We start from the raw sequence: 27,863 nt of genomic DNA on the forward strand, positions 1-27,863 counted from the left end.
TTTGTTGTTGTTGCTCTAGACCTGTGAGACCTTTACATTTTTTAAAAACAAGGCCAGTGCTCAGCATGGCATTTTGACAGGGTGGCATTATCAGCAGCGGGACATGTGTTGGGAAAAAGTTCACTATGTAGTGATGAAGATATTTTAAGAATCGTTGGTTTTGAAAAAAAGTAGTATTTTCCTGGTGCTTGTTGCATCTCACAGGTGTGATTAAGAGTGACAGCCACTTCACTTACCCACAGGAACAGACAAATTAGGAGTCACAGTGGAATGAGCTTTCTTGAGCAACTCCACAAACTTCTTCCATCTGCATAAGCAAACATTTTAAAATTAAATATAAATTATTTAAAAACAAATTCAGTCCCCCAAACAATTTGACTTCTTAGAGCTATGTAATGGAGGCCAAAGACTTCATTACAAATAAGCACTAAACATCTGAAAAGGTTTTTGAAATCAAGAAACAAATGGCATAATAAATATGCAGCAAGGCATACCATGATTGCAAGCAGGAATGTGAATTTCTGCAAGCAAGTGCAGCAAACCACATGACACACTATATACACATTTGGAAAACATTTTTCAAAGGGCAGACATCATTTGCCCAGTGCATTTCGCAGCTTTGAGATTTTTAAAAATAATATCTATCTACAACTAAAGCGAAGGATGGACACAAACTTTGCTTTGTGGGCCACATGCTTAGCCTGGATAGCTGAAATCAACTGAGCTATGTGGATTTCCACCAGTTTAGCTAACCTGCAGTGGCTTTTTAGTGGTGCTAGAAAACCTTTATGTAGAATTGGTCCCTGTAATTTTCAGAAATTAAACTGATTCCCTCACTTCTCCAGGAATGAATGAATTACTAAATAATTAAACAAGAGACAGAAAAATCTGCATACAAATACCAGAAGTTCTTCCTTCTTCCAGTGCCCATTTTTCTTTTTGACAAATTACAGGGAAGACACAACTTGTTCCGCTTTGTTCGACAGGGCTAATCTCATGTGACTGCAATCACTCATGGTGTTTTATTGATTTTAAGCACATTTAATCAGAAAGTGGTCAGAGCTGGATTCTTCCTGCTAATTATTTGAGAAACAGCCTTTTGAGTGGCTTCACAATTGGACTGCAGATTAGAGTGGACCATATATACTAAAACAATGATTCATGCATTCAGCTTTCTAGATTTATTTGTTTATATTGGATTTTTTAATCCCTAAAGAGACTTAATTCAGTCTCTGGCCAAGTATTTAAAGCCCTTAACAAAATGGCTTTAATTTAACAGACAAGGCCTTAGCCAAAGCTGGTATGTGCATGGAAGAGTTTATCCTTTGCAAATGTAATTCCTCATTGCTGGTCAGCCAAGCGAAAGTGCCCTTCATCACACTGTGCGTGGATGGATGGCATGCACAGCTGGGAAAATGAGTCCTGAGAAGTCTCTGTGTTGCTGAGAGTCAAGAGATTCCTGCTAAATCAAGACCTGAGAAGCCACACAAAGACTTTGCTACAGTTAGGTTAAGGTCTTTGCTGCAGGCTAAGAGCAAACTAGCCTTGTATGGGCTTCATTGTAATGTGCTCCAAAGTTCTGCTGATGTGAAAGGGGCTGTGGACTGGTTTTTTAACTTCCAGCTGTGCTGAGGAACTCTGTCTTGTAGCTGTGACCACAGTCAGCCCCGGTTTGATCTTATAACTGGCAGGGATCTTCACTAATAGGGGACCTCAAGTTGCCAGAGAGGAGATACGGAAAAATCAATCAGTGATCTCCTACTTCAGGGTCTCTCTAGGAGCGATGATTGGGCCAATCTGTGAATTGCAAGTCTCCATAATACATCTAAAAATAGGAGGATGGGAGAGACCCATGCACAGAGCAGCTGCTTTGAAACCTGTGCATGAGGCTGCCCCGTACAACCAAACAGCTATTGTAGAAGGAAATATCAGGTCTGGATTAGAGATGTAAGAATTTAACTCGTTAACTGATAAGCATCAGCTTATTGGCTCCTGTTAACAGTTAAAATCCCAAGGGTTCCCAACGTTGCTGGAAGCCCAGAGAGTTGGCAGCCTGTTAGACTGGTGCTGCCAGGAGCCTTCAGCACTGGTAGTTTGAGAGACTGGCACCACCAGACCGCACGAGACCGGTGGCGCTGGGAGCCTGCAAGGTCAGCAGCTCCGAGGCTGGTGCTGCCTGGCACCTGCAGGGCCAGCAATTTGGGAAGCCAGTGCCAACGGGAACCTCTGAGGCTGGCAGCCTGTGAAGCTGGCGATACTGGGAGCTCGTAATGACAGCAGCCCAGACTGGCAGCACTTGGACCCTGTGGGGCCAGCAGCTCGCAAGGGTGGCAGCCTGCAAGGCCAGTGTCACTGGAACTGTGGAACCAGCAGCCTGCAATGCTGGTGGTGCTGGTAACCCATGAGGCCAGCAGCCCATGTGGCCAGATGTCCACAGGGCCGTCACCGCTGGGAGTGTTTAACCGTGTAACCAATGGAATTTTAATTGGTTACACAGTTACTACTTTTTAACATCCCTCACCAGGATGGTATTAAAAACTTACTTTATTTTGCCTTGTTTGCACAAATCATGACTGTTGAGAAAAGCTTCCAGCAATGAAGGAGTTGGGGTTAGTCTGTGCTTCCAGCAAATGGTCTCAATCTGGAATACAAAATAAGATTTCCCATTGAAATTTGAGCTCTCTTTAACCCCAGCAAAGCCATGGAAAGGAGCAGATTTTATTATGAATCCAGTGTGCATCACAGCCATCAGCTCCAATATAAAAGATACATGGCAATGTGCTTTGAAATGAACTATAAAACAGCATACACACATACGTAGTTGTGACCGGGACTGAGTCATTTCTTCTTGTGGGCATGACTCTGCAGTACATGCTAAACTCCATTTGCAAATACTGCACATAGAGTCAAGTGACTGTGCAAAGAGATTACCTGAAGATCTTATTAAGAATTAGGTCTGGTTGAAGTTTTTCCTTCAAAACCATTCTTTTGGTAGGAAAGCATTCTATATCCTTGAAAATTTACACTGTGTCATTGTAAAGCTGAAAACTCCAAATTTTGGCAGATTTCTGCCAAACATGTTCAGTTTATGATTTTTTTTTTATAAAAGTTGAAATTCTTTGCAGAAAAAAAAATCTGATTTTTCAACCCAGCTCCACTAATAATTCTTAAATGTAACTCCTACATCTATTTTTAACAGAACAGATGAACTCAAATTCTGTGTAAGATAGACCGTGTTAATATTGTTTAGTTTGGGGGTATTAAACACAGAATTCTGTGTTTCAAACTAAACAATATTAACAAAATCTATTTAATACATCCCTGCCTCCCTTTTTTAGGCCCATGACACATGGCCCACTGCTCACTACTGTCTCCTAGATGGTATGAAGCCTCAAGCATTCACTCTGCCGAGAAACTCATTTCAGATTCATCACTGGTTTTCCAAGGGGACAACCTGTAGACATGAGGCATGTCATTTATTATTGAAGATGATGTAAGTGTTTTCTAAAGCCTTTCTATTATTTTAATTCCCATGGGTGTGATCTAGGAATGTTCTAACTTTACAAAAGCTACCATGTGTACCAAATGCAGGAGTTAGTCTCTGCACCCCATGCACGTTCAAGTTTTTATCTTAAAGCCATAGGATCACTACTATTGGGACTCTACTAGCCTAAAGAAATATAAGTCCCCATCCCCACCCCAAATCCTCCAGTTTAACAAGTGCTCTCAATTCCCACTCACTTTGGTGGTTTTTTAAGGTCTTTGCACTTCTTAAAATCTGCACCTCTAGATTATCTACACTGCATGCTGTGGGGCTAAAAAACTGCAGTGCAGACATTCAGGCTTGGTTCCAAGATCCTGTAAGGCAGGAGAGTCCCAGAACCCAAGCCCCAGTACAGTCCACAATACTGTTTTATAGCCCTGCAGCCCGAGCTTGTGAGCACAAGGTGTCACAGACCAGCCACGGATATATTAACTGCAGTGTAGACATACCCTCTTAAGCCAGTCCTGTAGGATTCACAATCTTTTCCTGTTTTTAAGAATGAAAATACAGCTTTGAAATATGTTCTGCAATAGACTGGATTGAGAAAGAGATTCTGGATTGATATTGGATTCATAACTAGACTGAGAAAAATGGCCCATCTCTGGTTGTGTGTTACACAGCCATTAAATACGAGTAATCTACCTGTGATACATGAACCCTATTCTGGGGTCAATTTACCTCATTTAGAGAAAGGAGGCCAGAGAAGGACTTATCTTCTTTTTGAAAACTCAAACTCAATTTCTCTATGTCCAGTTCTCCTTTATATTCCTTCAATATTTGCTTCAAGATCTGTAATGGGTCTTCAGGAGCCTGGGAGCTGGAAAATTAAAATTTACAGATTAGCACAGAAATAATACATAATACCTTATCATTCACCTTGCCCCACAAAGGACCACAAAGCGCTCTATGAGCAAGGCAATATAGAACCTCTGAGATGTTCTGCAACAGCTGTTTAACTAATCTCAGCAACACTGCAAAACAGACTTGGGGAGGAAGCAAAACAATATAGCAAATACAGCTAAAATGACATAGTAAATTACCTAAATTGGGATTGTGGCCACATTATCAGGCTTAACTTCCTGATTCCAGTGAAAAACTCCTTAAGAATTTGTTAATGGTATTAAACACCTGGGATTTTTTGTTTCACCTAAAAGATGGTACCTCCAAATGCCTCCTACCTCTGTACTGAGGCCTGACTCAACACTGACTCAGAAAGAAGGAGAGCCATCTACTGAATCATCACTAATGCTCCCTTAGGTTTCGTTGAAGCTCTTCCATTCAGTAATCAGCCAGGCCCAACTCTGTATCAAAGCACTGGTGGGCTGGTGTGACTGCAGGCTGTACGTCTTAAATACCGGTCTCAGGCTTTTTCTGGTAAAGCACAGCTTAATATAAAATGACTTACTTGCATATGGCTCCTCAATTTGTGACATTGTTGGTATTGCATAATGCTGCTGTGTCACATCGTGACAGTAGAAGGGATGTGTGGCTGTGTCTCTCTGGCAGCAGGGTGGCCTAGTGGTTAGGTCCCAGATTTAGCTGGCAGAAAAGGGGTGCAGATCCGTGCTGCTGATGCCCCAGGCCTAGGAATTCCAGCCTACTATCTGCATACAGTCCTAAAGTTTGGGATATGGCCTCTAGAGTCCAAATTTCCCCTCTTCAGTGAGGGTTTTGAGTAGGTTCCCCCCTTTTGCCCCAGAAGGGGTGTTGGAGGCTTACTTGGTCCTGTGGCTAGCCAAGTGAATGGGCTTTGGCTCAGGTCCTGAAGACTGCAGAACTACAGTCCTGTCTCCTTGCTGGTCAGACCCAAACTGAGCCAGGCTCCTTCTTTTAGCCTCTCTCCAGGCCTGGCATTGGCTACAGGTAAAGCAGGGCGGGGCTAGCTTGGCCAACAGGCTTTGTTTAACTCCAGTGATGCCAGGCCCTCCTCTCTTCACTCCCTCACAGGATGGCTCAGAGGACTGATAATATAGCAATATAGTAGACCAGAGTAAACACAAGAGGGCTACTCAACTTTGGACGCTCCGGGGGCCACAGTGATACTCACAGCACATGCCGAGGGCTGCAACTTAACTGTGGTTGCATATACATATATATGTATATGCAAATAGCTTATTTCACACTAACAGGCATGAACACAAAGATTAAGGCAAGACTACACAACATGCAGGCCCCGCTTATATCAGTTCTGCTGATATTAATAAAATACAATATTAACCCAATATCCACCCATGACACCACTTTTAATGAACAGTGGCAGTCTAGGAATTTAACTACTAAAATGCAGATCAATAGAAGACCATTATATTGACTACTTTTTTGTTTTGGCTCCTATCCGCGGGCCGCTTGTCGAGAGCGCGTAAACCGAAACCACACCACGGGCTGCAAACAAACGGGATGCGGGACCCATGTAGCCCACGGGTTGAGTAACCCTGGAGTAGAGCTTTGCCAATAACCGATTTGTTGATTATCGGGCAGTTTCAACAAAAAGTTAAAATATTATTTCAGGTCCACCCACAGCAAAAACTTTCTAACTGTTTCAGCAAAATGAAAAGTAAAAAAACATGTTTTGGATTGAATGAAACATTTAGTTTGTCCCAAACCACAATTCATTGTTTTGATTATAAGGGTTTTTTAAAATGTCTAAAAAATTAAATAAAATTTCAAACCAAAAAGCTATTTTAAATTTTAAAAAATATCAAAATAATTCATTTAAAAAAAGTGAAGACAAAAAGTGATTTTCATTTTTTATCATTTCAATTTTTTTCATTTGAAAAAATTGCTCATTGGACACACATTCACAAATTGTTTTGATCAACCTGAATTAGCCTTTTTTTTTTGGTCTGAAAAAGAGTTTTGTTATAAACATCTCCCAGCTCTACACAAGATTTCACCTCAAGGCCACAGGTTCTAAAATCTAGCCTTGGCTAATGGTGATTGAAATTTGTTGCCATCTCTTGGCACCATAGATTATAAGAAATAAGATAGTGGTCTCAAATCCAACGTTTAGTGTGCTGATACTCACTTCATATAAGGTCATCATCAACATCCTTATTGTCAATTTCAGCAGTGAGATCATTTGCTAAGGCAGTGGGTCTGCCTCATCCACGTGATGGAGGCGTATGTACTGTACCTATTCTATGTATAGAGTACTTGAGTCTCCAGTGAATTCAGAATAGCATCACACACATGCACACACACAATTAAAACGGTCTCTAATTGAAATTGTTCTCCTCGCCAAGGGTAAGTAAAGAGGAGTCTGTATAATCTCAAATGATGCTTCCAGCAGCATGTAGCATAGGTAATCAGTGACCCGAAACATGTAGTGGTTTGAATGAATGCAAGAGAAAAATCTGTGCTCTCTATTCTATGTAAAATGCTTTTTAAATTTCATAATTTAGGAACCAGTTTTGCTTTCAGACAACTCAGTGAAAAGAGCAGGCTGGAGACCATTCTGAAAATACAGCACCTGCAAAACTTGTTCCAAATGGAAACCAGAAAAAAACAACACAAGAGGCTTTCCCAGATACTATTTTCATTCGTTTAAATCCATTAAAAATAAAACCTTTTTCTTAGATCCTTGAAAGTTAGACTCTTTGCTTGAAGACCTAGATCACGTGTCTTGATATTCTGCATTTCAGCTGCTGTAGCTAGGCTTAGAAACTGAATCAGCTTTTCAGAATTTACCTTTAATAAAAAAGATAGGTATAAACACAAACAAAGGGCATGGGACAATGTCAGTCTGTTATAATCTCTTGTATATTTCACTGTCCCAGTAAATTTAAAGTGAAAGTAAAGTGCTTTGGGTGAAGGAATCACATTAAATTTTACTTACATTAAAGGTAGCACACCAATTAAAAATATTGGAGTTGTGCCTTTTTATCTATGTATATATGATGTATGGTGAACCATTCATACCACTGAAGTCCATGGGAGTCATTTCATTAACTTCACTGGACTTTGGATCAGACCTGTATAGGTCAGTGGAGGGCAAGAGGGAGACAGGTCCATAGGATTAGTGGATGAGCTGCAGAACATTAATGGGACCAGAAAGATTGGAGCAAAAGGTTTTGTGTATGTCTCTGTGTGTAGGGAAGAACTAGAATGAAGAGCTGGGTGTGTCATTGGAGGATTGATTTATAGGGCTATACCAGAAATACTCACCATTACAGAAATGACTCCATGGGACAAGAACTCCCCTGTTCCTCATTCAGCCTACCCCGTCATGATTATGAGGGTTAGCCAGCACCCTGGTGACTAAGGGGTTAACTCCACCTAGCCAGGTGGAGTGGCCAATAGGAATGTAGGTAGGAATTTCAAACTGGGACAAAGGAATTTGGATTTTTCCCTCCTTTGTCTCTCTGGGTATATCTACACTACAAAGTTAATTCGAACTAACAGCCGTTAGTTCGAATTAACTTTAATAGGCGCTACACATACAAACTGCTAGTTCGAACTTAATACGAACTAGCGGAGCGCTTAATTAGAACTAGGTAAACCTCATTCTATGAGGATTAACGCCAGTTCAAATTAAGTAGTTCGAATTAAGGGCTGTGTAGCCACTTAATTCGAACTAGTGGGAGGCTAGCCCTCCCCAGCTTTCCCTGGTGGCCACTCTGGGCCAAGCCAGGGAAACTCTTCTGCCCCCCTCCCGGCCCCGGAGTCCTTAAAGGGCCACGGTCTGGCTATGGTGCCCGTGCCAGGTGCAAGCCTGCCAGCACCCAGCCAGCAGACCCTGCACCTGGCATGACATGAGCCAGCCACCCGCTGCCACCCAGCCCTCTGCTTCTTCCCAGGACCAGGCTGACGGCTCCCAGGAGCTTACTCGGGGCTGCAAGAGGTGGGTGCCCGCCTGGTCTAGTGCGGAGATCGTGGACTTCATCCTGGTTTGGAGGGGAGGCCTCCAACGTCCATAATCACCGCACTAGGCACAGGAAAGCAGCTGTCTAGGCAGGATAGCTGCCAGCCTGGCCACTAAAGGCCACATGCGAACCCAGGAGCAGGTTTGCATGAAAATCAAGGTGGTCCAGTGAGACCCCCGACCCTGAGCCCTGAGCTTAGAACATAAGAATGGCCGTACTGGGTCAGACCAAAGGTCCATCCAGCCCAGTAGCCTGCCTGCCGACAGCGGCCAACACCAGCTACCCCGGAGGGGATGGACCGAAGACAATGACCAAGCCATTTGTCTCGTGCCATCCATCTCCAGCCTTCCACAAACAGAGGCCAGGGACACCATTCTTACCCCCCGGCTAATAGCACTCCATGGACCCAACCTCCATGATTTTATCTAACTTCTCTTTAATCTCTGTTATAGTTCTACCCTTCACAGCCTCCTGCAGGAACGAGTTCCACAGATTGACTATTTGCTTTGTGAAGAAGAACTTTCTGTTATTAGTTTGAAGCCTGCTACCCATTCATTTCATTTGGTGTCCTCTAATCCTTATATTATGGGAACTAATGAAGAACTTTTCTTTATGCACCCTCTCCACACCACTCATGCTTTTATAGACCTCTATAATATCCCCCCTCAGTCTCCTCTTTTCTAAGCTGAAAAGTCCCAGTCTCTTTAGCCTCTCTTCATATGGGACGTGTTCCAAACCCCTAATCATTTTAGTTGCCCTTTTCGGAACCCTTTCCAAGGCCAAAACATCTTTTCTGGGGTGAGGAGATCACATCTGTACACAGTACTGAAGATATGGCGTACCATAGTTTGATACTTCCCCTCCTCCTTCTTCCCCTGGTTTCCCCCTTCCAGCTCCCTCCTCCCAGGTTTCCCCCTCCCCTCTCCCACCCTCTCTCTTCTCCTCTCCCACCTCCTTTTCCCAGTCTCCCCAGAGGCTAATTCTCCCTCCCTGCCCCCAGTTTTGTTTAATAAAGAGAGTTTCTATTTTTGAACACACGTGTCCTTTATTTTGTACATCAGGAAGAGGGGTTAGGGGGGTAAATGGAAGGAGGTGAGGGAGGAATGGGGTACGAGCCCCCGATGGGGAGGACTGGGGTGGCTCTGCGGGCTCCTCGGGGTGGAAGCTCTCCTGCAGCCCCCCGATTGACCCCCCCAGATTGAAGTCTGCGGCAAGTGCAGCTGGGCTGATAGCCGAGTGCTGTGATGTGCCGAGTGTGGGTACTCAGGGCACTCCAAGTCAGGACTGCTTTGCTGTCCCTCATCGAGGTAGACAAGCAAGCGGGGAACCCTGAGAACGGTCTGTCTGGGGTGAGGGTCGGGTCTCTTTAAGCACAGCCCTCGGCTAGCCTGAGACGGCAGCTCCACGTTCTAAGTCCTAACCTGATGCCCTGGCGGCACTGGTTCCGGCCATCCTTAACCTCGGTTCAGGGTCCACTCAATGTGGACATGCTAGTTTGAATTAGCAAAACACTAATTCGAACTAGTTTTTAGGTCTAGATGCACTAGTTCGAATTAACTAATTCGAATTAAGTTAGTTTGAATTAGTGCTGTAGTGTAGACATACCCTCTGAGAGTTCCTCTGCAGCTACAGAGAGGGGCAGACAGAAATGCCTCTCTCCTCAAGAAACAATGCTTCACTTTCTGTAAGTAGGGTAAAGTTTAGATAAATCCATTAGGTTTTTCTTGTTTTATGGTTCTAGGCCCATGGAGTTTCTCCATGAGTATATTATTTGTTAATCTTCCATCTAGTTATTATGCTTGCAACAGGAATATTGTTGTAATAACAGAAGTTCTTTCTCTTTTCTTTTTATTATCCTTGGATTGGTTAATTGTGTGCCCTGATTTCCTTATTAATATTTGGGTGGTGGCAGTGGAAGTTTTATTCCCAAAATCTAGGATTTTAAGATTTTGGGGGAAGTTTTATACCAAAGCCTGGTAAATAAGGTTTTGGGGTACACTTGCTGGCCCCCACTTCTGCATTTATCATGCCAAAGTGGGGAAGGAGCCATGATAACCCCTAAGAAGACACAATACTCATTGCACCATACACTGGATGAGCATTCACACAGCCTGTCTTCCTGCCAATTGTTATGTAGGAAGTGCTATTATTAAAACTGCAGAGCAAATCCTGTTGGAGCAAATGTGAAAGGGGGCAAAATAGATTGTAAATGCTACCACTGGTGTGACAGAGTGGGCTATGCTAATGTGATCATAGATGTTGGAACTATGATGCTGCTGCACCTCTCGAATTAAAGTAGTAATAATCAGCGTTCCCGGTAAGCTGTGCACTTGTGTGGCCACTAAAGAGAGACTCCAGTGCTACCCAGATGATTAGCAGAACACCCACAGCTAGGTTTTGGTTTCTATTAGTGGTGCACATTCACATGTGTCTTGGTGCACATAAAACATTATTCTGCACATGGATGGAAAAAATCCATACATGGGGACCATTGGTAATAACAACCCAAATACATGGTTTCTACCTTCAGTACCCAAATTATAAAAATTATGCCAGTACCACTGAAAGTGGCATCATAATACTTAGCAAATAGGGTGCAAGGCAGAGGAATCTCAGGCTCATTCCCTGAAAAAATACAGGGCTACGTCTACACTGGCCCCTTCTTCGGAAGGGGCATGCTAATTTTGAAAGTGGGAATAGGGAAATCCGCTGGGGATTTAAATATCCCCTGCGGGATTTAAATAAACATGTCCGCCGCTTTTTTCCCGGCTTGGGGAAAAGCCGGAAAAAAGCGTCTAGACTGGCCCGATCCTCCAGAATAAAGCCCTATTCCGGAGGATCTCTTTGAAGTAGGAATAAGAGATCCTCCGGAATAGGGCTTTATTCTGGAGGATCTGGCCAGTCTAGACGCTTTTTTCCGGCTTTTCCCCAAGCCGGAAAAAAAGCGGCGGACATGTTTATTTAAATCCCGCGGGGGATATTTAAATCCCCCACGGATTTCCCTATTCCTACTTTCAAAATTAGCATGCCCCTTCCGAAGAAGGGGCCAGTGTATACCTAGCCCAGGTGTTTACTACCTGAACTGAAGACGAATCTCAATTAGCCGATTGTTGGAGCTAATGGGTGCAATTTACAAAAGACCAGGGTTGGTCTAACTTGGCTTCCTTTCCACACAAGGGTAAAACTTCCAAATTAGGATGATGCTGAATGATTCCAAAAATCCCATTTGATTATGTCTGTAGGCCAATCACTATGGGCAGGGGCACATAAGCAAAATGGCTAGCCTAGGCCAAGTTCCTTTCCACTGTCAGTTACTGTCATCAAATATGGTAGCCATACCAGAGCATGTTAGAAGACAGTGAATGCCTAAAATGTGGAGATCATTCCAACCACATTTGCTTTAATGCTGACTAATCCCCAAGTAGAAAATAAAGCCTAACATATAAGCACTTCTTAGCTAAGAAAGTTGCTACCTATTAACCTCTCTGTAGTTTTTTTAACTTATCCAACTTATGCAAGTCAAGTAAATAGAACAAAGACTAATTGATTTTTTCCACAGTTAAGACATTCTGATGAACATACCCATTTAGAGTCACTTGACTTAGAAAACCTCTTAAAGAGGAGCTTGACAGTTGGTAATTGTAGAGGGACTTCATGCTTCAGAAGGAGGGCGCTCAGCTGTGACTGAGAAAGAAATGCTGAGAAGGGGTCCACAGTCTTGAGCTCTCTCTGCAGCTCTTCTAACTCGGCTAACCTGAAAGGACCCTGCCTGAGTTCCTTTCTGACAAGAGTCAGGAGAGAATCTTCCTCCTCAGGTGACTCGGTTGGCCCTTGGCATATAGTCTGCTGGAAATCATTTAGAAAAGAAACATCTGGTTATATAGCATACAGTGACTCCACTGAAGAATCGTAGAGCAGAGGGTTGAATGGAGATTTCTTTACAACATCATTACAATGGCTGCGCTGAGTAAAACAGCCAGGTCAGTCCTCAGCACTCTGGCTGCATGCTACAAAAGCTGCGCCACCGGGATAAAGCTGCCCTACATAGGCAGCTGAGGCTTCCATTTGCCACAGAGGAATCCTTGGGTTGCACAAAGCAAGCAAAGTTGCAGTTTCTCTTTTCAGCATAAGGAGGCATGGTAGAGTAAGACGTGGGTGGATGAGCGCCTGTGGTGGTTTGCCAGATCCTCAGCTGTTGCGGATGTAATTTAGGGTAGCCCTGAAGCTGCTCTCAGTTTCACCACAGGCAGTTTTGGCTGGCTCAGAATCAGAGAGATAAAAAGGTGACTGAGAACCACCCTTCCCCTGGCTCCGTTCCTTCTCTTTCCCCTCACCTGGTGAACTTGGTCTAGTTGAGGACTAAGCCCATCATTAGAAAGCCAACAGTGAACCAAACAGTCACTGAAAATATTTAATAGATGACCCGTTATGGCAATATTTAACTACATTTACCTGGTGATGTCCTAGATGTTGTCCTAAAGACCAAGTTCTAAGCGATGGCTTTTGGCGGGCATGAATGTAGGACAAGGACTGATCTCCCGACGGGACAGACACACAGTGAATATTTGGTGGCTTTAAACCCTCGAAGAATAAACACAGAATTAGTTATAAGGCAATCAAAGAAAAATAAGTGGCCTTGTTTTAAACGAAACACACACAGAGTACAAATATTGACATACAAAATATATGGTTCATTCCTTTTTAGAAAGCAAATGTTTAAACTCCAATAATGATATACCCTGAAGGCATATTTAACTGGAACAGCTATTAAATTAGACCTCATTTTATTAGTATAATTAGCTCCTCCAGCTGTAAAACTGTCCCCTTTCGCTCAAGATGAAGGAAACTCTCCATCCGCTGCTGGTATGATAGCTCATAGATGTACTGTTCTAATTCTACCTTGTAGAAGGCACGGTGCTCACACACTAGCCAGTTTGTTACAATAATAGAATGCATTCAACTTCCTAAACCTGCCACTAAAAAGTCTCATAGTTTAGTATTTCACACTTATTAGAAATGCCTTCCTGCATTAGGGTATGTCTACACTACCCTCCTAATTCGAACTAGGAGGGTAATGTAGGCATACCACACTTGCAAATGAAGCCTGGGATTTGAATTTCCCGGGCTTCATTTGCATAAGCCAGGCGCCGCCATTTTTAAATCCCGGCTAGTTCAAACCCCGTGTCGTGCGGCTACACGCGGCACGGAGTAGCTAGTTCCGATTAGGCTTCCTAATCCAAACTAACCGATTAGGCTTCCTAATCCGAACTAGCTGTACTCCTCGTGGAATGAGGAGTACAGCTAGTTTGGAGTAGGAAGCCTAATCGGAACTAGCTACTCCGTGCCGCGTGTAGCCGCGCGGCACGGGGTTTGAACTAGCCGGGATTTAAAAATGGCGGCGCCCGGCTTATGCAAATGAAGCCCGGGAAATTCAAATCCCGAGCTTCATTTGCAAGTGCGGTATGCCTACATTACTCCGCTGGTTCGAACTAGCGGGGTAGTGCAGACATACCCTTAGAGATTAAAGTTGACATTGCACATTATTTCCAGCTAGAAATTAATTAAAGCCCAACATTTCTAAAAGCAAGCTGCAATAAATTAATCAGTTCCATAGGCATGAGCAGCACATTTCATTAGGGTGTGCACCCAAAGAATTTTTTAAAAATGTATTGTTTGACTCCCATTAGCCACGCCTCTGGGGCAATATGGACATATGACCAGAAATAAAAGGTGTCATGTGACCCCCCCCCCAAAAAAAAGACTTTTCCCACCATCCTCTTACCAATAGGGATTAGTTTGGCACTCACCAACAACCCCCGCCCATGCAACTATCCTGCAATTCCTTTAATCCAATGTGTGTGACATTAACTCGGGGGGTGGAGAGGCTGGGGGAAGTGTCTCCTCTAAGTGTTTCCTCCCATGAACACAATAAATTTTGTGTTGTGCACCAGTACTGAGTTTGTGGCTTGTTTGGATGTGCCACTGTGGCACCCAAGTTATTAATAAGTATGGGTATGTCTACACTACAAAGTTAATTCGAACTAACGGACGTTAGTTCGAATTAACTTTGATAGGCGCTACACTAGCGCTCCGCTAGTTCAAACTTAATTTGAACTAGGTAAACCTAGCGGAGCGCTTAGTTCGAACTAGGTAAACCTCATTGTACAAGGACTAAGCCTAGGGACAGCGGCCAACCCTAGGGACCCTGGAGGGGATGGACCGAAGACAGTGACCAAGCCATTTGTCTCGAGCCATCCCTCTCCAGCATTCCACAAACTTTGGGCAGGGACACCACTCCTACCCCCTGGCTAATACCACTCCATGGACCGAACCTCCATCACTTTATCTCACTTCTCTTTAAACTCTGTTCTAGTTCTAGCCTTCACAGCCTCCTGCAGCAATGAGTTCCACAGGTTGACTCTTTGCTTTGGGAAGAACAACTTTCTGTTACTAGTTTGAAGCCTGCTACCCATTCCTTTCCTTTGGTGTCCTCTAGTCCTTCTATTATGGGAACTAATGAAGAACTTTTCTTGATGCACCCTCTCCACCCCACTCATGCTTTTATAGACCTCTAGCCTATCCCCCCTCAGTCTCCTCTTTTCTAAACTGAAAAGTCCCAGTCTCTTTAGCCTCTCTTCATATGGGACCTGTTCCAAACCTCTGATCATTTTAGTTGCCCTCCCCTCTCCCATCCTCTCTCTTCCCCTCTCCCACCTCCTTTTCCCAGTCTCCCCGAGTTTTGTTCAATAAAGATAGATTCTATTTTTGACCACACGTTTTCTTTATTTTGTACATCAGGAAGGGGGGCTAGGGAAGGGTAACTGGAAGGAGGTGAGGGAGGAATGGGGTACGAGCCCCCGATGGGGAGGACTGGGCTGGCTCTGCGGGCTTCTGGGGGTGGAAGCTCTCCTGCAGCCCCCCAATTGCCTCCTCTCCCTAGATGGCAACCTGCGGCAAGTGCAGCCGGGCTGATGGCCGAGTGCTGTGATGTGCCCAGTGTGGGCACTCAGGGCACTCCAAGACAGGACTGCTTTGCAAGCGGGGCATCCCTGAGAACTGTCTGTCTGGGGTGGGGGTCGGGTCCCTTTAAGCACAGCCCTCGGCTAGCCTGAGACAGCATCTCCACGCTCTAAGTCCTCATCTGATGCCCTGCCGGCACTGCTTCCGGCCATCCTTAACCCCGGTTCAGGGTCCACTTAATGTGGACATGCTAGTTCGAATTAGCAAAATGCTAATTCGAACTAGTTTTTTAGTCTGGATCCGTTAGTTCAAATTAGCTTAGTTCGAATTAACTAATTCGAACTAAGTTAGTTCGAATTAGCACTGTAGTGTAGACATACCCTATCTTATAAACCTCTACCCTTTCCCTCTGCTACCATATCTCCTCCCCTTGTTCCATCAGCTCCCCTGGTGCCTGCTGCCCCCGGCCCCAACCCCTCACCCACCTCTGCTGTCTGGACTCCTGCCCTTCTCACTGCTCTCAGCCTTCCTGAGACCTGCCCCCCTCCACCAGCCCTTCTCTCCCCCCTTGTAACCACTCATCCAGTAGCCCCACTCTGATCATGTGAGCTACTCCTCCTCATCCCCTCTCCTAACACCTCCCACTACACACCTGCCCTGCCTCTCTCCACTGGTGCTGGTCCCTCCCCTGCAGGTGTCTGCCCTTCTGCTTCACCCCAGAATCCCCTGGCACCTGCACCTTCCCTTATCCCTGCACCCTCCTGGTGCCTCCCCCTTCCCTCACTGCCCCTGCCCCCTTTGCCCTTTTTTTCCCTGATGCTCATCCCCTCACTATCCTCTGCCCCCATTCCCATGTGCCCTTACACATGCCTTGCTCCATCCCTGCCTTCCTCATGCCCACCCCTTCTTTCAAGCCTTCTCCCAGCACCTCCCCTTCTCCCATATAGCCCCCCAAAGCCCTTCCCCTCTCCTCTCCTAGCACCATCCTGTCCCCCCTCTCACTGACACTTCCCCTCCTGCCCTTTTCCTCATTGTCTCCACTTGGCCCCCTGGCATTTGTCTCTCTCCTCCACTCTGTCCCTTGGTTCCTTCTCCTTTCTTCTCCTGACCTGCCCCCCTCCCCTCAGCATAAGCTCCTTCCTCTCTGACCCTTTCCCCCTATTCTTCCCTCCTCCTCCAGCCAGCTGGTCTGTAACAGAGTTCTAGGGTCGCCCTGACTGTCACCCTTCTGGTGCTCCCCCTACTCTGTCTCTTACAGGGTGTGTCTAGACTACAGGGTTTTGTCGACAAAAGTGGACTTTTGACGACAAAACTATACCTGCATCCACACTACCGCTGAGTTCTGTCGACATAACGTCAACAGAACTCAGCAGTTTTGTCAACGCTGGTAAACCTCATTTTACGAGGCATAACGCCTTCTGTCGACAGAGTTTCTGTCGACAGAAGGTGTTATTGCATGTAAACTGTCCTTTGCGTCTACACTACCATGTCGACAAAGCAGCTTGCTTTGTCGACAGAACTCAATGTAGTCTAGGCGCTCTTTGTCGACAGAAGTTTTGTCGACAGTATCTGTCGACAAAACTTCTGTCGACAGAAGCCTGTAGTCTAGACGTACCCTCAGGTTTCTCAGCCCCCTTTTGGGCTACAAACCCCACCCCACAGTCTCTGGTTCCCAAAGTTCCGGCAGTCTCCCCATCACTTGGTACCTGTACCAGGTCCAACTCATAGGGTTGTCAGGTGTCCGGTTTTCTACTGGACAGTCTAGTTTTTGGGCACTCTGTCTGGTAAAAAAAATCCAGAAGATACCGGACACATGCAACGTCTGGTATTTTCTGGTTTTCCGGCTGGGCACCAGACTGAAGCCTGGTGGTGGCGGGGGAAATTACTGGAAGGTGGGGCAAAATCGGCACTGGGAGCCTCTAGTGGGGGGAGCTGGACAAGAGGAAGGGGGGGCGGGAAGCAGAGCTGGCGGGGGGTCAGGGGCCGCAGAGCTGGCCGGGAGGAAGGAGGTGCAGGAAGCAGAGCTGGGGTGCGGGGTAGAGGAACATGGGGTTAGCAGGAAGAAAGAGGGGGGTCTGGGAGGAAGGGAGGATGGGAAGCAGCTCTGGGGGGCGGGGGCCAGCTGTGCTGCCCCCCTCCCTGGACCAGTCGCGCTGCCCCCGACCCTACCTTCCCCTCCCCTCCCCAGGCCAGCCTCATTGCCCCGACCCAGCTTCGCTGCCCCCGACCCCCGGGCCGGGCCAGGCCGGGCCAGCTGCGTTACCCCAGACGCAGGGCCCCCCCAGCCCGGAGCCCAACCGCGCTGCCCCAACCCAACACACACACCTCAGCTGTGCTGCTCCTGAGCTGAGCCAACCCCCGGCATAGCTGTGCTGCTCCCATCTCCTGCCCAGGGGCGGGCATACCCCCCACCTTCCTGCCTAGGGTTTAAACTTACCTCGCTTGTTGGGGAGGCGGGGTGATGATTCTGCTCCCTGCCACCGGTTTCCGCGAGGTCCTAAGACCTGCCGGTTTTAGCCACGCATGCGTGGCAAACCCTGTGCAGCGTCCATTCCCCAGCACACCAGGGCGGCCCTTTGAAACATTAGGGTGTGCCCTGGCACACCCGGCACATCCCATGCGCACGCCTATGATCAGTTCATTTCACAAATATCTGAACTGGTAACAAATCTTTCCTTTATTCCTCTGCTGAAGTGTAACCCTACCCTGATGTGGAAAGAAACAAAGGCCAGGTGCTGCCTTTTGCAATAGGTTTAAAACAAACAAATGATTAGCTACTTTCAGCACTGATCGTCCCCAAATATTACTCTTCCTTCTAACTACCACACATATGGCCATCCTCCATTAGCACTGCATTCCTACTCTCCAAAAATACATTAGGTCCCAAATAAGGGCATAATGTCCCAAATATCAGTCTTCTACAACAAGGGCTAAAGTGGTTTATTTATGAAACTCCTAGGGATGGCGGGCAAGCTGTACAAAGACTGCAGAAGCGACGAGGAGTCCTGTGGCACCTTATAGACTAACTGAAGTGTAGGAGCATAAGCTTTCGTGGGCAAAGACCCACTTCGTCAGATGCAAGGTTCAGATTCAGACTAACACGGCTACCCCTCTGATAAAGACTGCAGAGTTGTACATGGAACAATGTAGAGCATTGTTAGGTATTTGGCAAACAACACAGCAAATCAAAGGAGAGCAAAGAGTGGGGAGAATGGGAAATTTAGTAAAGGAATCCAGTGAGTGATTTCTTTTGAGCAAGAAGGCAGCACTCAAAAAAGGACCAGTTCCCCTCAGGATAATGTGATTATGAACCATGCCCTGTCTGGGGCATAGTCTACATTTTTATAGCCATACCTCATTAAGAACAACCTCTAGAATGACTCAGTTTGAGTTGGAGGTGCATAGCATCCCAAGCTGTGCACCTACAAAAGGAGGTACCCAAAATTACTAAACACTTCTAAATATTTAGGGTCCAGCTACAACTGGGCAGAAAATGGATTTTTTGGCTCACTGGCTAGCCTCAATTTTAAAAAAAATCATTTCTGGTCAAACAAAATATGTTTGATGCCCCAAAAATGTTTCAAATCAACAATACATTTAAAAAATAAAATTGAAGAAAACTTCAAAAAGAAAAGAAAATAATTTAGAACTGAAAAACAGAAGCAGCTTGATTTTTTGAGGGGCAGAGATAGGGTTTCCAACACAAAAAATATGGCAAAACCAACATTGGCAAAAACATTAGTTTCACTAAATCTTTTTTTTTTTTTTTTTGTCTGAAAAAAGTTTTGGACACGAAATTTTGCCCAACTCTTGTTCAAACTTCAATGAACCAATGTATCTATCAGTGGAACAGGTACAACTCTGCTTATTTATTTAATGGAACATAGTGCAGCTTAATAAACAACAATACCTTTTTTAAGTCCTCCTGTTACAAAGGACCTGAGTGTAAAATTCTTATTCGACTTAGCTTCTACGCAACTATTTGACTAAGTGCTCACAAACATAAGGATTGCATTACTAGGTTCTTAGTGCACATAATATTTATATTATTGCAAAGAGATCTGGTTATTTCAATATTAAATATTACCCATGGATCTTCCCTGAAACTGATTGTACCATTCAAAATGCTGCAGCTACAGACAGTATAGCAACTCACTTTGCCATCCAAAAATCTGCTATTGCTTGTTTGCGCTTGTTTAGGCTCGTGTTCATCTTGTTTGTCTGTGTTCCGTCTTTCATAAGCTCGGTCATAATTGATTTGTTGATAAAGAGGGTTATTGAGACCTGGAGAATTTCCATGTGTCTGTCTTGTATTACAAGCGGGCAATTTCTGGAGTGCAGACTGAGTTTCCACTTTCATGCCCTCCTTTGCCTTGCTGAGAAAAACAGGAGCAGAGATATAGCCTTATGCAAATATATATTCCATTTGCATTTAGATTAGACAGTCATGTACAATATTCCATTCTTAGAAAGTTTGCTGCTTGGATTGAAGCCCACAGATATTATCAGTGGAATCTAAATTCATATCTTTTAAGGCCAGATGAGACCACTAGATCATCTAGGATGTCCTCCTGTGTAGTAGGCTTGAGAATTTCATCAAGTTACTCCTGTATCACTTGTAGAGGAAAAGACATTAGGAAACTTCAATTGTTGTGGCTTTAGGATTCAACATTAGGCGTGATGACCCAAATGAGCATTTACAACAGCATGGGACAAGTACATCTCCAGTTCTAGTGAATAGTCTCTGAAACACTGACCTAACAGAAGTGGTATTATTCTGTTCTAGGAAAGTTTTTTATTTCACACAGAAGGCACCTAGAGCAATGTTCCTTCTAATTTCTTCCATCCGTGTGTAGAATAAACTCTGTTATGTGAACCAAGGCAGGTGCAGATGTGTACCACCAGTAGAAACACATGCTGCCGGTTGTGAGCACTCTGGGTGCTCTGCTAAGCATCTGGCTGGCATTATAATCTCTCTTGGGTGGCTGCCCAAGCGCTCAGCTCCCAGGGATCACTGACCAAAAGGTTACCTAAATACACTCGGTGATGGGTATTCTAGAATATAAAAGGGATCTTTGGTTAAGGGTCCACTGAGTTTATAATTTACAGTTTCCCTCACTTTTTCACAGATGTTAGACTGGAATGTCAACACCTGGATGGATACTATTAGTAATTATCGAGCTAGGTTTCCTGTGTAAGTCAGGTAATTTCTTATGATACCCTACTGTAACGTCTTAGAAGATGCAACTCCTCTTCACTATTGACTGGGTGAGATCAACAAATGTATTTTAACTAAAGCTGAATTGGCAGTCAGACCACTGAAATTCTGCATTTTCTTTGTGAAGACCAGACCTTACAGCAAAGTAAGAAAGGCAACTCATGTGTTGACTCATGGAAAATTCTTACCATTGACAATCTATTATTAATACCCTTCTTTTTTACATACCATAAACAAATTAACTAAACACCACCATCAAATTACTACGTGATATACTATAACCTAGATGAGAAGAACCAGTAGAAAGTCATTAATTTTTATAAATGTCAAGGTACTCACATTTTCCAATCTAGTTCAGAAAGAGAAATCTAGGATTTGGTATTTAAAAAGAGTCCGTGAAACAAGGAGTAACAGTAGTTCGGACTAGGAAGCCTAGTCCGAACTACCTAGTCCGTGCTGCGTGTAGCCGCGCGGCACGGAGTCCGCACTAGCGGACATTTAAAAATGGCGGCGCCCGGCAACATGCAAATGAAGCCCGGGAAATTCAAATCCCGGGCTTTATTTGCAACTCCGGTTGCCTACATTACCACCCTAGTTCGAACTAGGGTGATAGTGTAGACATACCCTTAGAGCTTCTGAAAATGTTGCCCTGGGTTGCCACATCTCTTGGGCATTTTTGCGACTCCTACAGGCCAGGTTTTCAGAGCACATTAGGTTGCTAAATTAAGTGGCTAGCTCCTTAACAATACCCCAGCTTTTGGCAGCTCCTGGTGGTTTCAGTGGAAGCTGATGGATGCTGAATTCTTCTGAAAACCTCATTTTTAATGGAGCTCTTTCGATAATCTGAACCACAGTTTGGCATGCAAGGCACCTGATTTTTAAATATCCAGAATACCCAGTAGCTCCCTTGGAATGTAATGACATCTGCATAAGGCTGCTTACTTAGGCTCATAAACTCACGTGTAAGTATCTAACGTATCACACCCCCTGTTAAATAACTTGGCCCTAAGTACTTATAGGTTAGAATTTGGGGTCTTGATTTTATTTTTATTGTGGTCTTAAACCTACCCAGAATTTCAAAGTCCCTCATCGATGGTTCCTGAAAAAACAAATCATTATATTCATACACGGTAGAGGTCTTCAAGCCCCATACTTACATTATTGGTTTTTCTACTGTGTACCGGACGTACTTGCTCCCAATTATTTTAACAATGGTCTCAGTGTGGGCAGCAGCCCCAGAAGGTACATTCCTGACTGAAGACATGCTTGGCATGGAGTACAACTAGCAGTCTATCTATTGTCCATTCCCACTTTCCTGTAACATAAAACAAAATTCAGAAGGGTTGTTGTGTAAGTATGTATCAGCTGGGAGAGGCATACTCCTTTGGCCCCAGAAGGAAGCTGACACAGCACGCAACAACATCATAGGACCTAACCACATCAGCCACACCATTAGGAGCACATCCACCTGCACATCTACTAACATGCTATAGGCCATCATGTTGTCAGCAATGCCACTTTCCCATAAGTAATGGTCACATTGGACAATCTCTGCACCAAAGGTTAAATGGACACAAACCAGACATCAAGAAAGGTAACATACAAAAACCAGCAGGAAAATACTTTAACCTCCCTGGACACTCAGTTACTGATTTAAAAGTAACCATCCCTGTATAAAAAAACCCCTTCAAAACCAGACTAAAAAAAGAGAAAAAGCAGAGCTAGGATTCATTTGTAAATTTAACATGATCAAATTAGGACTGAGTAAGGACTTTGGTTCTCTCACTACAAAGGCAATTTCCCCTCTCTTTTGGTATTCACACCTCCCCTTCAATTACTGGGAGCAAGTGACATCAACCCTAATTGAATGGGTCTCCTTAAAATTGGTCCTACACTCGATAAGTGACACCCTTCTTTTGATATGCTAGTACACATACACATATCCTACCTTGGTGATTTCCACTCCAGGGCTATGTCTACACTCACGGCTTCTTGCGCGAGTAATATGCAAATGAGGCTAAGTGTGGAATATCGCAGAGCCTCATTTGCATACCTAATGAGCCACCATTTTTTTTCAGAAGAGGCTCTTGCGCAAGAAGGAGCATCTACACTGCCCCTTCTTGCACAAGAAAAACCCTCTTGCGCGATGCCGTTACACCTATGGCTGCGTCTAGACTGGCAAGATTTTCCGCAAAAGAAAAACTTGCCAGCTGTCTACACTGGCCGCTTGAATTTCCGCAAGAACACTGACTTCCTACTGTCTGAAATCAGTGCTTCTTGCGGAAATGCTATGCTGCTCCCATTAGGGCAAAAGCCCTCTTGCGCAAATGCTTTTGTGCAAGAGGGCCAGTGTAGACAACACGGTATTGTTTTGCGCAAAAAAGCCCCGATCGCGAAAATGGCTATCGGGGCTTTCTTGCGCAAAACCGTGTCTAGATTGGCACAGATGCTTTTCTGCACAAAGTGCTTTTGTTGAAAAGCGTCCGTGCCAATCTAGACGATCTTTTCCACAAATGCTTTTAACGGAAAACTTTTCCGTTAAAAGCATTTGCGGAAAATCATGCCAGTCTAGACTTAGCCCTATTACTTTTCAGGAAGAACCGCATTGCTCAAGAGGGTTTTTCCTGTGCAAGAAGGGGCAGTGTAGGCGCTCCTTCTTGCGCAAGAGCCTCTTCTGAAAAAAATGGTGTCTCCTTAGGTATGCAAATGCGGCTTGGTGATATTCCTCGTTTAGTCTCATTTGCATAGCCTCATTTGCATATTACTCACACAAGAAGCCACCAGTGTAGACATAGCCCAGGTGTTTGACCAAGTGTTTTTTCCCCAGGAAGGCTTATGCCCACATAAATGTGTTCGTCTTTAAGCTGCCAAACAAAATAAACAAAATGTCACCCCAAACTATATGACTGGCAAGAGGGCTGGGGTAGAATCTCATTCCTGCCTTGATTGCCAAGTCGCACACCTCCCTCCCCCCCCCCCCCCCCCCCCCAATCTCTGGACTAGGGAAACCAACCAGACCCACCCAGGCTCGGATAAAGGCGCCTGTGGGCAGCCCTGGGAGGAAGGCGGGGAGCAAGGCAGGGGGCCCCTGGGCTAGGGAGAGGAAGGAGCGGGTTGCCCTGCAGCGCAGGGTCTCGGGGGACATTGGGGGCAGCCGGGATCCAAGCAGATGCTTGCGACCGGGCGCGGGGAGGTGGCTCGGCCCCAGAGAAACACCTCAGCCGCTGCGAGGCTTCGCCCGCACAAGCCCCCGCCCGGAGCGTCCAGCCCCTACCTGCCTGCCTCCCCTAGAGCCTGCAGAGCCGGGGCGCAGGCCAGGGGAGCCCCGCTGCCGCCGCAAGCGCAGGCTGGTGCGACGAGCCCGCTGGCAGGAGGCGGAGGCTGTTGCTAGGGACGCGGGGCGCGGCTGGGCTGGGGCTCCTCGGTAGCAAGCCGCGCCCTCCCGGGCCAGCGCCGGCTGTGGACTCACGGCAGGGGGCTGCAGCCGGGCAGGGCTCGCCTGGCTTAGGGCACGTGCCCCGGTGGGGTGGGCGCCCTACAGAACAAAACCCCCGCACAGGGCCCCCAGAAATGAGCTTCTTGCCCCGTTTGAACCGGGGCTGCAGTCCCTAAATTCAAATGGACATGAGGGGGGAGGCACAAGAAGGCAGGCTCGGGCCCTCGCCCTTAGTCCCTGCCCCGGAGCAGCGTCATTCCGGGTGGCCAGAGTTCACGGCGCCCTCTCGCTGTTAGCACGTTTTGCGAAAAGGAAACGAGGCGAGCAGCAGTCCAGAGTGAATTAAAAAGCAGCCGGTTTGGAGCCTCCCCGTTCTTGTTGCACTTGAACAGGCATGAAAAAGAAACCCAGCTCCAATGGAGAGGCGGCAAAAGTCAAAACCCGACACATTTCTCTGCAGGAAACCTGTTCTGCCCGAAAGTTTAATTACAGATCGACTTGCAAAGGGGGATATTTCACACGGAGGTAACCTCTGCGCTGAGTGTGAACCAACAGGCATGTTAAAACCCCAGTGCAAAGAGCGCAGCACGTTCCAGTTTTGGACAAGCATATACATGTCAAATGCACAGAGCGCCAAAGTAGCGTACGTGTGCAATGGTTTCCTGAAAAGTGCATTGTTTTCTTACACCGCTATAAAAGTAAAAGCAAGTTGATTTCCCAAAGATAAACAGCTAATACCGTTGACATAGTAATAAGCTGATAGACAAAACAGTTGAGTGGTGTTGGGACTTGGGGTGTTAGGGATGCAGCAACTGGCTTGAAGCAATAACAAACAACAAATGCATGGTTTCCCATCAGCAGCACCTTACTATAAAAATGTCCCAACACTCCTGTAACAGCTCATTGTTAAAAGCCAGTTCTTTGTTTTACTACCAGAAATTTCAATACAGCTCAAAATTATCAAAGTAGTAAAACAAAACAATGTTGTGAACACTTAACATTTACTACTAATAAGTCATCAGGTAGGATTTCCCCATTGGTCTAATTAGATTCATATGGTTTATTTTTCACAATACATATACCTGGAAATGGGCCACAACTGGAACCATTTATGCAGTGCATCAACTTCTAGACTTGGTAGTTCTGATAAAATAGGACAAGTTTTGATTTTGCAAAATAAAACAGTAAGTGATGAGGTTTTTGAAAACTATATCCATTCCCAGTTTTGCACATTTCTAATGTAGTACATGATGACATGAGCAACCAATTAATCACCTGAAGAAAGGTTCAGTCACATAGTTCAGTCCTTTTCTGAACAGCAAATCCAGTGTTTTACAGAGAAGACAGATTCATGAGTGTCTCTGTCGTTCAGGGACTGATTCAGTGGTTCTCAATCTGGTACCCAATCAGCACACAGCTGTAGGCCATGTGACAGTCTCAGGGTCACACAGGTGGGCTGCATATGTAGTCCACAATGGTAAATAGGTTGAAAACCACAGGTGGTTGAATCAGGAAAATGTTACTCTTATTACACTTCCTGTCTGCTACTCCATAGAAAAGCTATGATAACATTGTAGAAAAGACATGGGGAGGGGGGTGGAGAGCATGGAGAAGGAAAGAAAAATCATATAGGCAGCTTTTACTACAAAAATGAGGCAAAGTTCCTGCTAGGAAAAAAACAAATGGGTCATAGTCCACCAAATGGGTCTGGATCATCTGAGCCAGACCTGCTGGAAAAAATTCCAGATCTGTTTTATGGTGTAAATATTATACATATATTAAGAGTTCCCCAGAATGCTTACAAAACAGCTTGGTAACATGCTTTTCCTTTTACACAAAGGCAGCCATTTTTACAGTCAAGGTCCAATCAATGCAATATTAATTGATAATCGCTTTGCCTCTCATGTCTAGTACACATTACATTTTAATGGGCAGCAAGCATACAATAAAGTGTTTGTAACCGTGAAATTGGAAACTTCGATTCTAGTTCTGGCCACTTGATGGCACTACAATAGAAATTTCAACCAAAAAAGAAAATCAGATTAAAATTCGAAGAAGGCATAGGCAATGTGAAATATTGTAATGTAGCATTTGATACATTTTCTGGTCTGAACTTGATAAATATAATAGTTACATGAAAATGTATAATTTAAATGAATTTATTTTCTGGATTCATGGTATGTATATGTGGTAATACTGCACAGAAAATATTTTGCATTATAAAGGTTGAAAATATATGACTTTTTATTATTTTTCTACGATCAGAGTCACATAAATCTTTCTTAATTAAAAGCACTGTATGTAAATAATACAATCTACAGTTAGTTCATCAATCCTTCTTCAAAAGAATAATTCTATAAGGAGCTAATGTACTCTCAAATTGTGCAACCATTTAGTTTTTTTCTACACAAAGCTCATTTTAAATGAAGATTTTCTTTCATTCCAAAAGCACAGCAGTTACTCAAAAAAGGTTGCCAACCATTTATATTCCTGGAAAACTAAAATGAATTCTATAACAAAATGGCTGCGTCTAGACTGGCATGATTTTGTGGAAATACTTTTAATGGAAAAGTTTTTCCGTTAAAAGTATTTCCGCAAAAGAGCGTCTAGATTGGCATGGATGCTTTTGCGCAAAAAGTGCTTTTCCACAAAAGCATCCATGCCCAGTATAGACGTGGTTTTGCGCAAGAAAGCTCCAATGGCCATTTTAGCCATTGGGCTTTCTTGCGCAAAATATTAAGGTGCCTGTCTATACTGGCCCTCTTGCGCAAGTATTCTTGTGCAAGAGGGCTTATCCCTGAGCGGGAGTATCAAAGTATTTGCGCAAGAAGCACTGAATTCTTACATTAGAACGTCAGTGCTCTTGCGCAAATTCAAGCGGCCAGTATAGACAGCTGACAAGTTTTTGTGCAAAAGCAACTGCTTTTGCACAAAATCTTGCCAGTCTAGACGCATCCTACCACAGTAGTATCCAGACAATTTACATGAAAGTCTGGAAATTCTGAGGTGTCTAATACACTGTATTTAGTTATTACTTTTTTTAAACCATGAAATCTCAGGCTTCTCAGATTTACCTTGGCACATGGGCAGGAGTGTAAAGTTGATGGCAATGCTGACCTGCATATCATTGCTTCTGAAAGTCCAGTTTACTACCTTGATGCTGTTCATGATAGCTTTTCATTATATATAAATATATATTTGCTAGAATATTTGGTGGGAATGTTTTAAAATAAGTACTGAACTTTTCAGTTGATAAAAGAAAATAATCTTACATTTATAATCTTAAAGGATTTTAAATTGTAGTGAGTGTGTGTGTGAGAGAGAGTGATATACATCATAGGTGAGATGGTAAGCATGGTCCATTATTAAGACTAAGTCTGTCATTGACACCATGGAAGTCATGAATTCCATGACTTTCTGGGACCTGCATGGCTTGTGTAGAAGTCACACACCTCTGCTATTCAGCAGCAGTGACAGTGGAGGATTTCCAGCCACATGCTACCACCTAGCCTCCCCTCAGCACCTGCAAGATTTTCTGGGTCACACACCTTTGCCCACTCCTCCTGAGAACCCACAGCCCCTCTGGATTACTTCCTGCTTCCAGAGCACCCAACATTTAGTGGGGAGTATATAGTGCAAGTCATGAACAGCTGATAGGCCATGAATTTTTATTTACTGTCTGTGACCTGTCCATGACTTTTACTAAAAATACCCATGACTAAAACTTAGCCTTACCTATTGTTAAGGTTGCTTGATACTTCCCATTACAAGACCCCATTTTCAGTTGCTTATAACTTTGCTAAATTTTAAACATTTGGCTGAAATTTTCCATGCCATGCATCT

At 44.6% G+C, this 27,863-nt stretch overlaps 1 protein-coding gene across 5 annotated transcripts in view; it reads right to left on the bottom strand.

The window, feature by feature from the left end:
- Positions 1-25,427, bottom strand: part of C9H1orf87 (chromosome 9 C1orf87 homolog) — a 49,669-nt gene extending 24,242 nt beyond the window's left edge. For 2 of the 5 annotated variants that reach the window (XR_003091085.2, XM_014578207.3), the window contains exons 1-9: positions 23,859-24,621; positions 21,742-21,899; positions 19,523-19,742; positions 12,859-12,987; positions 11,989-12,252; positions 7,110-7,231; positions 4,223-4,361; positions 2,544-2,641; positions 237-307 (exon numbers count right to left, since the gene is read on the bottom strand). Coding sequence is in view for 4 of the 5 variants with exons in the window: in XM_014578207.3 (XP_014433693.2) it covers positions 237-307; positions 2,544-2,641; positions 4,223-4,361; positions 7,110-7,231; positions 11,989-12,252; positions 12,859-12,987; positions 19,523-19,742; positions 21,742-21,857 (1,159 nt within the window). In the remaining variant the exon portion in view is untranslated. Of the gene's footprint in view, positions 1-236; positions 308-2,543; positions 2,642-4,222; positions 4,362-7,109; positions 7,232-11,988; positions 12,253-12,858; positions 12,988-19,522; positions 19,743-21,741; positions 21,900-23,858; positions 24,628-25,295 lie in introns of those variants that run through there. The other 3 variants (XM_006132335.4, XM_006132336.4, XM_006132337.4) reach the window with 3 other exon arrangements.
- Positions 25,428-27,863: the final 2,436 nt, after the last annotated feature.

Source organism: Pelodiscus sinensis, chromosome 9 (assembly GCF_049634645.1).
Source record: "Pelodiscus sinensis isolate JC-2024 chromosome 9, ASM4963464v1, whole genome shotgun sequence".
NCBI lineage: Eukaryota > Metazoa > Chordata > Testudines > Trionychidae > Pelodiscus > Pelodiscus sinensis.